General features: G+C 43.3%; 1 protein-coding gene across 4 annotated transcripts in view; it reads left to right on the top strand.

Moving 5' to 3' along the window:
- Window positions 1-12,572, top strand: part of sbf1 (SET binding factor 1) — a 138,444-nt gene that overhangs the window by 94,106 nt on the left and 31,766 nt on the right. For all 4 annotated transcript variants that reach the window (XM_033039923.1, XM_033039926.1, XM_033039924.1 and 1 more), the window contains exons 17-25: window positions 958-1,026; window positions 1,685-1,843; window positions 2,387-2,646; window positions 2,953-3,125; window positions 6,180-6,253; window positions 7,931-8,126; window positions 8,386-8,513; window positions 11,007-11,182; window positions 11,749-11,885. In XM_033039923.1, coding sequence (XP_032895814.1) covers window positions 958-1,026; window positions 1,685-1,843; window positions 2,387-2,646; window positions 2,953-3,125; window positions 6,180-6,253; window positions 7,931-8,126; window positions 8,386-8,513; window positions 11,007-11,182; window positions 11,749-11,885 — 1,372 coding nt within the window. The remainder of the gene's footprint in view (window positions 1-957; window positions 1,027-1,684; window positions 1,844-2,386; window positions 2,647-2,952; window positions 3,126-6,179; window positions 6,254-7,930; window positions 8,127-8,385; window positions 8,514-11,006; window positions 11,183-11,748; window positions 11,886-12,572) is intronic.

Raw genomic sequence — 12,572 nt, 5'->3', positions numbered from 1 at the left:
TATGGGCAGCTAGGGATTGGAAATGAAATGCTCGCTCAGCCTGCAAAGTCAACGTCCGTTGAATTAATTTAAAGAAATGATTTGTAATGTGAACAGAGCTAATGATATGTTGGGACAGGAGAGTGGCACGGAGTTAAAGAATCAGCTGTGATCGAACTAAATGGCAAATCAGACATGAGGCTCTGAATGGCCCATTCTTGTTTCCATTTGTGCTTTTGCAGAAACTAGCTCTGCAAAAATATCCAGAAGAGCAAGAGTAGGCCACCAGGTCCCCCTGCAGGTCTGCTCCTGCATTCAATATGAACTGCACATCTAGGACTTCAACACGTCTTCTGTGTAGTACATGATGCAAGATCATACTGTAATACCTTGAAAATGCATTGGGCTTATAGATGCATCAGTTTAAAATGCAGTTATTATTGATTTTTTAGGAAGACTTACTACTTGCCTATACCGTTGCTGCTCGTCGTTCTTAAGAGCCTATAAAGGACATGCTGTTCACCATCTTCACACTGTGTTTTTGATTTTCTGTTTTTGGATTGAATTCTGTTTTTAATTTGTGTCTCTGTGATGTCTTTATTACTTGTTATATTCCGATTATATGTTATTCCGATTACTATGTAAGGTGTCCTTGAGATGCCTGAAAGGCGCCCATTAAATAAAATGTATTATTATTATTATTATTGCCTCACCCAGGAGTTAAATTTCCACATTTTGCAAAACCGAGTAATCCTCGATCATCATCATCATCATCACAACTGTTTTTCCATTTTCATGTGGCTAATTAACCTTTTTGCTATGAAAGCTTTGATTTTCTACTTCTACCACCCTTCCAGGCAGTTTGTTTTCAGCTGCAAAGCTTTCTTGAAGTCGCAGGCTTTGCACAGGAGAATTTGCATGGAATTAGGGCTGCAATGGTACAGTGATATGAAATTAAGGTTTTTTTTATTCTTGCAGGATTGCACACCATTGGATGAACATCTAGTTGCAGCTACTCTCCTCCCATTGGTTACAGCTTTCTGCAGAGTAAGTTTACCTGAAACGTTTGCAACATTGTCGTGACCAGAAAAACAATCTAGGAAAGTGCAAAGAAACCTGCTCGCATATCCAGTCACTGCACACTGAATGAAATGTTTAAGAAAGAACTGCAGATGCTGGAAAAATCGAAGGTAGACCAAAAAATGCTGGAGAAACTCAGCGGTGATGTATGTCCAGAGGGCAGTAGAACAAGCCATGGCAAGAGTGCAAAATGCATACATGAGCATCATACAGAGAGTGGCAAAGAGAAAATTATGCATGGGGAGGAAGACAGTTAAAGACAAACACTAGCTGAGGGGAGGAGTGAGAGCATGAAGGTTCTGCAGGGCAGGATTGAAACGTGCTGTGTGCAGATTTGAAGGAAGAGAAGAACTGTATTAGCTAAAATCAGATCTGGGGTGGGGGGGGGCACCAACTCTGATCTGACCATAATAATTTGAAGTTATTGTGTTCTGACCACCAATGTCAATGTATGTGTATAATCGGTATGCATTTTGCTACAATAAAGGCAATTTATATACACAAAAAAAGCAATATTTAAACACAAGATGTGGCGTTGATCGGTGGTGTTGAAAATAATTCCATAGATCCAAACACTATCTCTCTAATTGCACAGTGTTTTAATCACATACTTCAATGATTGCAGAAACTGGGTTCTGGCGTCACACAATTTGCCTACAGCTGTGTACAGGAACATTTGGTATGGACTAACCTTCAGTTCTGGGAAGCCATGTTTTACAATGATGTACAGAACCACATCCGAGCATTGTATCTGGAAATGGAATGTGATCATCTCACAGAAACAGTAAGTAACGACCTGATCAGTGATGGGATCACATTGGGCACAGCTCATTAGTTCCTGGTTCCTTATTTAGTTTTTACTGTGACTGTGTTACATTCTAAAAGCATTGTAACTGAGATTTTGGCAGACTTGATTCTGTCCCCTGACCATTTTCATAAAATTTCAGCTTGAATAGTTCGTAGCCAAATATTGTTCACATTATTCAAGTTCAGCAATCTGATGGAGAGAAGTCACTCACAGGTGACAATGAAACCCCATGCTATTGTATTGTTAAGCAACTGACAGTGAAACCCCAGACTGCATGATGGTGAAACATCTGTCTGAGCTGATATATACAGGGATGTCATGAACCCTGATTTGTGAAAACATTTAATTACAGACAGTGAAACCCACTCTATGCTAATAATTACTCAAAGACATTGAAACCCTGGCACAAGAAGAATGATATAAACACAAAAATAAAATCTGTTATAACTATGAGGTACTCGTGATGAAAGATGCTCAGATGGCTACTAGTGAACATTCTGCTATTTTGTTGTTTTGAAGGGTTCTGTCAATGGTGAGCGGGAGCAGAAATCAGCACTCGGGGTGGCAGCAGAGCAATTGCGTCTGTGGCCAACCTACAGCAAAGAGAAGCAACAAGAACTGATTGATAAAGAGGAGAGCACAGTATATAGTCAGGCCATTCACTATGGTAATCGCCTCACCTACCTGCTCCTGCCACTTGACACCAGCAAGAATCGCCTTCTTCGTTCCACAGCCATTGGAGACATGGAGAGTGTCAGCAACAGTTTTGTAACAAACAGGTCAGGACTACCTCACTTTTTATTATTGCTCGTTTGTTATTCAAATGGGAACTCATTGATTGTGAAACAGCAACCTGAGCTAGTAGTCAGACTGACACAGTGAACCTTTGTTTGAGTAAGTAGCGAATTCAGACAGTGAATTCTTTTGTTGTATTGGGAGAATTGAAAGATACTAAACTCCATAAAGGGCACTGATTCAAATTTAAGTAGTACTCTGTCAGACAATCCTGTTTTCTCTCTGTAATTTTGGATTGTATTCGTGCAGTGACATTTGGTGTTCTGTACTGATTATTTCTTTATCTACAGTATTGCCGGCAGTGTAGCTGAGAGTTATGATACTGAAAGTGGATTTGAGGACGCGGAGACTTCTGATGTGGCAAATTCAGTCGTTCGATTCATCAACAGATTTGTGGATAAAGTGTGCACGGAGAGTGGTGTCAGTAGTGATCACCTGAAAGCACTTCATGCCAATTTACCAGGTAAGCTGTAGTTTCCTGTATGGAGTGTAACCTGTGAGTAGTGCTCAGATAACAGATACTGAAACCTTGCACGTAGCCTAAAAATAAGTTGTCCTGTCCAGTAATCGGAAATGTCACCCATCCTTTTTCTCCAGAGATGCATTGTGTCTCTTGATAGCAATCAGACTGTCCTTGTTCAGAACTAACTAATGGAAGATAAGAGGATTTCAGTCCGGTGCTGCTTCTTCCTGCCTACAAGCAGCAATTAAAGAGCGCACCCCCAGAAATGAGGACAGCACAGAGCTGGTCGGGGGGGGGCAGAAGAACAACTCCAGGACTGTTTGGAGTCTGTAGACTGGGCAATGTTCAAGGACTCGGCAACGGACTTGAACGAATATGCCACAGTCGTTACAGACTTCATAAAGAAATGTGTGGAGGACTGCATCCCTACAAAAACCTTCCGAGTGTTTCCCAATCAGAAACCTTGGATGAACTTTGAGATCCGCACTCTCCTGAAGTCCAGACACAGGGCATTCACCTCCGACGATACAGTGGCCTACACGAAGACAAGATACGACCTTGGTAAGGCCATCAAAAAGGCCAAAAGGGACTTCTGCTCCAAACTGGAGGACGAGACAGATGTTCGGCAGCTGTGGCAGGGTCTGAATGCAATCACCTCCTACAAGGCAAAACCAGGAGGCAGCTCGAATGCTGGTGTAACATCACTCCCTGACGAGCTCAATGCGTTTTACGCACGCTTTGACAGGGAGAATACTGATGTGCCTTCCCGATCCCCCATTCGATGCGATGGCATTTCAGTCTCAGTCACAGAGGCCGATGTCAGGAAATCCTTCAGAGGGGTGAACCCCCGAAAAGCACCTGGTCCTGATGGTATACCCGGTCGTGTTCTAAAAACCTGTGCGGACCAACTGGCGGGAGTTTTTACGGACATTTTGAACCTCTCACTTCTGAGGTCTGAGGTCCCCACCTGCTTTAAAAGGGCATCAATTATACCGGTGCCCAAGAAGAGTAAGGTGACATGCCTCAATGACTATCGACCAGTGGCACTAACGTCGGTGGTGATGAAGTGCTTTGAGAGGTTGATCATGGAGCAAATCAACTCCTACATCGACAAAAACCTGGACCCACTGCAGTTCGCGTACCGCCACAACAGATCAACGGTGGATGCGATCTCGCTGGCCCTCCACTCCGCACTGGACCACTTGGACAACAAAAACTCATATGTCAGGCTGCTATTCATTGATTACAGCTCGGCATTTAACACAATCATCCCCTCCAAACTGGTTACCAAACTCGCAGAACTGGGTCTCTGCGCATCCCTCTGCAATTGGATCCTTGACTTCCTCGTCCACAGACCACAGTCTGTTCGTATTGGTGGAAATGTGTCAGCCTCAATAACAATCAGCACGGGAGCACCTCAAGGCTGCGTGCTCAGCCCCCTGCTGTACTCACTCTATACCCATGACTGCGTAGCGAACCACAGTGCGAACTCCATCATCAAGTTCGCTGACGACACCACTATTGTGGGGCGTATCACTGATGGGGATGAGTCAGAGTACAGAAGAGAGATCGAGCAACTGTCCATGTGGTGCCAGCGCAATAACCTGGCCCTCAACACCAGCAAAACCAAGGAACTGATTGTGGACTTTGGAAGGAGTAGGAGGGGGACCCACAGCCCCATTTATATCAACGGGTCGATGGTTGAAAGGGTCAAGAGCTTCAAATTCCTGGGCGTGCACATCTCTGAAGATCTTTCCTGGTCCGAGAACACTAATGCAATCATCAAAAAAGCACATCAGCGCCTCTACTTCCTGAGAAGATTACGGAGAGTCGGATTGTCAAGGAAGACTCTCTCTAACTTCTACAGGTGCACAGTCGAGAGCATGCTGACCGGTTGCATCATGGCTTGGTTCGGCAACTTGAGCGCCCTGGAAAGGAAAAGACTACAAAAAGTAGTAAACACTGCCCAGTCCATCATCGGCACTGACCTTCCTTCCATCGAGGGGATTTATCGCAGTCGCTGCCTCAAAAAGGCTGGCAGTATCATCAAAGACCCACACCATCCTGGCCACACACTCATCTCCCTGCTACCTTCAGGTAGAAGGTACAGGAGCCTGAAGACTGCAACAACCAGGTTCAGGAATAGTTACTTCCCCTCAGCCATCAGGCTATTAAACCTGGCTCGGACAAAACTCTGACTATTACCAACCACTTTCTGTTATTTGCACTATCAGTTTATTTATTCATGTGTGTATATATTTATATCATGGTATATGGACACATTTATCTGTTTTGTAGTAAATGCCTACTATTTTCTGTGTGCTTAAGCAAAGCAAGAATTTCATTGTCCTATACAGGGACACATGACAATAAACTCACTTGAACTTGAACTTGAATAAAACCATGCTATGTTTGTCCGGAAGCCACCGTGTAGAGCGGACTTAACTCTGTATTTAACCTGTACCAATGGTTGAGATTGGTGGCTCAGAGTAAAGGGGTATTCATGGAAGAATCAGTGAAGGCTATTTAGTTTAGTTCAGAGATACAACATGGAAACGGGCCCTTCGACCTACCAAATCCACCCCGACCAGCGACCGCCACACATTAGAATTATCCTACACACTAGGGGCAATTTATAATCTTTACCGAAGCCAATTAACCTACAAACCTGTACATCCATGGAGCGTGGGAGGCAACCGGAAAAACCCACACGGTCACAGGGAGAACGTACAAACTCCATAGTCGGGATCGAACCAGGGTCTCTGGTGCTGTAAGGCACCAGCTCTACCGCTGTAGCCAATATGCCGTCCTATTCTTAAATATTGCCATGGGCTCTAGTTTTGTCGCAAATACGAGACATATGTTTCAGTCTTATCCTTACATGCAATTATTTTTATTCTGACTGTTCTAAGTAGGGTATCCATGTCCCCTCCCAGACGCATTCAACTCATGAAATGATATTCTATCCGCCCATCTCATTCCATCATCTGACGTACAAGGTAATTGATCTTTATTTTTGATTTTATGTTCCAAATTATGTTTTTCATTCTGCAGACATTGTACAGATGCATATTGAAACATTGGATGCTGTTCATCGAGAAAGCAAGCGCCTGCCTCCCATTCAGAAGGTGAGTATTTTGTAAGTTTATGGTAAGCTGCCTGGTCTCCATTCGGCTCTACCAGCCATTTCCAGTTCTATTTTCTCGCACAATTTGGAACCGGGGATTTCAGTTGTGTCATGTAGAGCAGAATTAAGCAGAAATTGATTACATTTCTTCAAATGACTCCTTTTGCTGGAAGCTAGGTTGAGTAAAATTAAAACAATAATCTTAGACTTGCATAAACTTGTATTGTGAATTGTAATTGTAAGGGGTTTAAAATCACTAATCTATGCTGAGCTGGGTCTTGTGCTCCTGCCACAATAAAATAAAGAAGTTGTGAATTGTTTAGCTATAGTTTCAATACTAATCCGAAAAGGAATTGAGAACAATCTCTTTGAGGTGGCGTCGAACAATGGCTGCCTCTCCAGCGGTCTGTCTCGTCTTTTTCCTTCTTTGTGTTTTTAGTTTGTTGTAAAATGTATGTTTTAGTTTATCTTTAATTTTGTATTATGTGGGAAGCGGTGGGGGTGGGGGAAACTTTTTAAATCTCTTTCCTTGACAGAGATCCGACCTTTTCCGTGTCGTATCTCCATCCGCACTGCGGCCTAACATCGTGGAGCTGGCGGCCTCTTGCTAGGGATCGACCGTGGCAGCTCCAACCGCAGGAGCCTATGGACTTACCTTCGTGGAGCTGGCGGTCCCTGTCAGGGATCGACCTCGGGAGCTCCAACCGAACGCGGGAGCCTGCGGATTTTAACATCGTGGAGCTCATGGTCCCTGGTTAGCGACCGGCTTCGGGAGCAACTAGCCACAGGAGCTTCAACCACCCCGATCACGGGACCTTCGATCGCCCCTACCCGGGAGCATCGATCACCGGCTGCGGGAGCTTCAATCGCTCCGTTGCGAATGGTTTGACTCTCCCAACCGCGGGAGAAAAGGAGGAAAGAAGATAAGACTTTATTGCCTTCCATCACTGTGGGGAATTTGGAGGAGCCGCTGTGGTGGATGTTTATGTCAAATGTTTATGTAGTTGTGTGTCTTGTTGCTTTTTTTGGTATGACTGTATGGCAAACCTAATTCCTCGTATGTTGCAAAACATACTTGGCCAATCAATTACGATTATGAGTATGATTTTATAATAGTATGCATGTTGGTTTGAAAATTAGGGCTGTAAATGGTCTATTTTCATTAGCTGGAGTAAATGTTGACAACTTGTTTTATAACATTCTTGGAATGAGAAAGGACCAGTAACAGTCTGCTGCTCAGTGAGGCTTGAGTTTTAAAAAGCACGGCAAAGTTAATCCTCTGCAAACTTTTACAGGAGCACAGCAATGTAAGGAACAGACAAAGATCTGTTTGAGATTTAGAGCCAAAGACTTCTACTGTGAAGCAACCCTTTCTGAGAGCCCCCATGCTGAACTAGTGATCAAACCTGCATCCTCCAATTAACATGGGGAAAATAATGCATATCGACAATTATGTCTGACTCATTAATGTTCCCTGTTACAAATTTTGTTTCTGCTTGCGTAATTTTCAGTCAGTAAAGTTAAAGCCAAAATCAACTTGCAGTTAAATCTCTGAAAAAATTAACGCTTGAATTATTCGAGTTGAGTAACAGGGTGGAAATGAGAATGGAGATTGAAATTGATTTTTTTTTCATTATTAATGATTCATTTTGTCTCCCTCCATCTTGTTTGTTTTTAGCCTAAACTTCTGCGCCCCAGTCTACTAATTGGTGAGGATCTGGTAATGGAAGGACTGCGAGTATTTATGGAGCCTGATGGACGGGAAGAATCAATGGGAGGTTCAGTGGGAGGTCCAAGCATCCTTCCAGCAGAGGGTGCCATTTTCCTAACCACCTACCGCATCATCTTCAAAGGGGTTCCCACAGAAACCCTGGGTAAGACTAACGTTGGAGACATGGCCGACACTCACGATCAGTGTGAATGTTGCAGAGTAGGAACTAATCAGGAAATTAATTATGTCACCTTACATGTGAAGTAATGGATTTCAAATATTTTGCGTTACAATTCAATTAATGAAATTCAGAACATAAGGGGATCGCGTTTCCCCTGGGTTAATTCCTGGAACTTCTATATTTATCAATTAAAGTTGGAAATGCATCAATTTTTGATAATAGTTTTTTCTGGTATTTTTAGCGGGGGAGCAGACTGTGATTCGCTCGTTCCCTGTTGCCTCGTTCACGAAAGACAAGAAGATTAGTCCGCATTTACGTGCAGAGCAAGAACCTCAGGATAGGCTCCAATTGCGTTCCTCCACTTTTCAGGTATGATTTACAGAGAGCGTTGGGCAATATGCATTGATCTCTCATTTCCGAAACTTACAGAACTATGGGCACGCGCATGGGCCCCAGCTATGCCTGCCTCTTTGTAGGGTACTTCGAGGTGTATCGTGGCCTTATCCCTGAACTCTACCTCCGCTACATTGACGACTTCATTGGTTCTAACTCCTGCACCCATGCAGAACTCACTGACTTCATCCATTTCACCACTGCCTTCCATCCGGCACTCAAATTCACCTGGACCATTTCCGACATCTCCCTACCGTTTCTAGACCTCGCCATCTCCATCGCAGGTAACAGACTACTGACCGACATCTACTACAAACCCACTGACTCCCATGGCTATCTGGACTACACTTCTTCCCACCCTGCTTCCTGTAAGGACTCTCTCCCCTACTCCCAATTCCTCCGTCTATGCCACATCTGCACCCGGATGAGGTGTTCCAAACCAGGGCATCGAAGATGTCCTCATTCTTTAGGGAACGGGGGTTCCCCTCTTCGACTATAGATGAGGCTCTCACCAAGGTCTCCTCTACATCTCGTAGCTCTGCTCTCACTCCCCATCCCACCACTCATAACAAGGACAGAGTCCCCCTTGTCCTCACCTTCCACCATACCAGTCGTCACATACAACAGATAATCCTCCTACATTTTCGCCACCTCCAACTGGATCTCACCACTGGCCACATCTTCCTATCACCTCCCCTTTCGGCTTTCCTCTCCCTCCGTAACTCCATGGTCAATATGCCCCTTCCCACCTAAACTACCCGCTCCCCAGGCAACCGCAGGAAATGTTACACTTGTCGCTTTACCCAAGCCGTCTTTCCAGGTGAGGGAAAGTTCACCTGCACCTCCACCAACCTCATCTATTGCATCCGCTGTTCTAGGTGTCAACTGCTCTGCATCGGTGAGACCAAGTGCAGGCTTGCCGATCGCTTTGCCCAACACCTTCGCTCAGCTCGCATTAACCAACCTGATCTCCCGGTGGCTCAGCACTTCAACTCCCCCTATCATTCTGAATCCAACTTTTCTGTCCTGGGCCTCCTCCATGGCCAGAGTGAGTCCCACTGCAAATTGGAGGAGCAACTCCTCATATTTCCCTTGGGTAGTTTACACTACAGCGGTATGAACATTGAAACATTGACCTCCAATTTCAGGTGGTCCTTGGTTTCTACCTCCTTCCCCATCCCTTCTCAGCTCTCCCACAACCTACTGTCTTCACCTCTTCCTTTCTTTTTCCTCATCCCCCCCCCCCCACATCAGTCTGAAGAAGGGTCTCGACCCGAAACGTCGCCTATTCTTTCGCTCCATAGATGCTGCCTCACCCGCTGAGTTTCTCCAGCATTTTTGTCTACCTTCGAATTTTCCAGCATCTGCAGTTCTTTCTTAAACATCCTTACAGAACTGGCCTTTGTGGCTCAGTTGTTAGCATATTCACCTCTTGCATGCTCTCTGAGGTCTTGAATGAAAACTCTTAAGTTGATGCTCCAGTGCAGCGTTTATGGAATGCCAGATTGCTGGAGATGCAGGCAGTTCAGAGAAGATGGTCATCTATGACTGCTTTCTCGTGACGGTGAAAGATCCCATGGGAATAATTTTGAGGAAGATGGTTCATTATTTATTATTTTTCCAATTTTATTGAATATTTTGATCAAAAAGACTAACAAACGACTTGTTTCTTACTACAAAGGTGTGTGTAAAATGATTGTGTTATGATGTATATTACAACAGTGATTATACTTCTAGAATACTTAATTTTGTACAAACTCCTTCTGGATAGCCTGAGAGGGGTGCATGAGTAGAAATGTTTTTTTATTCATCATGAATTGGACCATCTGGAGTTTAACATGGGCAGTTAGTATCACAAGCTTGTGTAGACAAGGAATGGCATTGGGTCATTAGGAATGATATTACTGAACCCACAGTTGTATTGGTTAATTAGATATTAATGCATGTTTGCCCCTCGTGGTTGGGTGCATTTGTTACATTGTGGATAAATCCTTCATTTGTCTTTTACTGATTTGATGACTGTCCTTTTTCTGAACTCTGTATAGTTCAAATAATCTACCATCATTTACCAATATATTCTCTCTTTTGCCAATTAGTTCCTTTTAATACAATTTTGTCTTATCTGCTGCTATGTTGAATTTTAATATTTTAATGTACCCCTGCAAATATATAATTTAAAAAAAATCAGGATTTGCTTGTGTCAATAGTATCAATAGAATTTTGGGGAGGGTTGGTCGGGCTGAGTGAGCAAATTGCCTGGTGATTTGTCCCTACATGCTACAGTGAGGTGCAATTGGAATTGAAAAAAATACAAGATATTTTGTATATAGACGGGGAGTAATTCAGCTGTCTCCTTCCCATTACTAGAAATCAAATTGGATTATGGATTTTGTATGTAAGAACTTTAGCAGAGAGTGCCCCATGCTAGAAAAAATAACTTATAATGCAGTTATTTACCACTTCCAACAGTTGATGAAAATAGCTTTTGATGAAGAGGTGGGATCTGAGATGGTGGAACTATTTCGGAAACACATCCACAAACTGAGATATCCGCAGTACGTGCACAGCAGCTTTGCCTTCACTGTTGGTCAGTCGGTTAAGCAGGTAATGGAGCCAAAGCAGAAGGAGAAGAATCCATCACTGAGGTGAGTTGGAGAGGTGTGTGGGAAAGCATGCACTTGTGTTGTGCTACGGGGTCTTAGTTCAGTTATACTTTATTACAACTCTGACCCAGAGAATAGCATCAGTTTATGATTCCATTTTGACCTCAATCCATATTGTCCATAATCCTTAATCATAGTCATAGAGTGATAGTGTGGAAACGGGCCATTTGCCCACCCTGGCCAACATGTCCCAGTTACACTAGTCCCACCTACCTGCGCTTGGTCCATATCCCTCCGAACTATACATCACTCTATAAATTTGGACAGAAAAATGGATAAAAAGTTTAGGGGATATAAAGTCTGTTTCCATACTGTTTAGCTCTCTGGCTCTTGTACTCCTCGGTTTGTTGATGAATCTGATTTGTTTTCCCCCCATAAGGCTGCATAAAGATAAGCCAGGTTAGGTTAAAGCCTTGACCCCTATGGTTCAGTGTAATACATCTGCAAGATCAACACTGGCTGTTTTGTACACTGATGATTTCATAGTAAATAGATGACAGAAATTATTTCCTTTGAAATTAAAATGAGCTGTGATTCAATCTGTACAGAACCATGTCCAAGAATATCATGAAGAATGCAAAGAAAACAATTGGGAGGCAGTACGTCACCAGGAAAAAGTTCACACCTCCAACACTGGACCAACGGGGCATTCCTGCGCATGGTGACAATTTAGACCAAATTTCTGGTACGTGCTTTATTTGCACGAATGGATAGTGATTTGTCTCTCTGGGAATCTGAATGGTATGTATTATGTGGCCAGTCCTTGCCCACTGTGAGGGATGATGCAGGTCTGGTGGTCAATCCCCATTATATGAGGGAGCAGCACCAGCAAGTCTGAATGGACAGCAGAAGTCCTTGGAAGTCGGTTATGTTAGCAAAACCCAGGAAACTGATCTTCATTAATGAAAATATATTACTCAGGTTCTAGTATCGGGGCACTTAGATACAACATGGTTTTATGGAAGTTGGTTATGTTTGACAAATATGGGAGCTTTTGAGGAAGTAACAAGAAGGGAAGATGAGACTGGAATGTTAAATGGCACACTGTACATCACAACTCAAAATGTAAGTACGTATGTATCACAGGATTGGAGTTGTACCTTATGTTGGGCTGGTAGAAATAAAAGGATATTTTTAGGTTGGTAGGCTAGTACTTGGGGTTGCAATTTCTAATTGCAGCTATTTCTGATCTGGAATAATCACTTGGGCAGAAGAAGGGAGAGCTCTATAGTTTGTCACCAATTTAGAGCTGGGTCGAAAAGTGATTTATCAGGAGTCATTTGAATGTGCATAAAGCATTAGAAACGTGTTAAGTAAATGAAAAAAAGAGAACGGAGGATATAAATTGAAGATTTTAACTTGATAAATGTGA

The sequence above is a fragment of the Amblyraja radiata genome, chromosome 21 (genome assembly GCF_010909765.2).
Source record: "Amblyraja radiata isolate CabotCenter1 chromosome 21, sAmbRad1.1.pri, whole genome shotgun sequence".
NCBI classification, from domain to species: domain Eukaryota; kingdom Metazoa; phylum Chordata; class Chondrichthyes; order Rajiformes; family Rajidae; genus Amblyraja; species Amblyraja radiata.
Note: the sequence above shows the minus strand (reverse complement) of the source record. Positions and strands in the feature narration are given on the sequence as shown.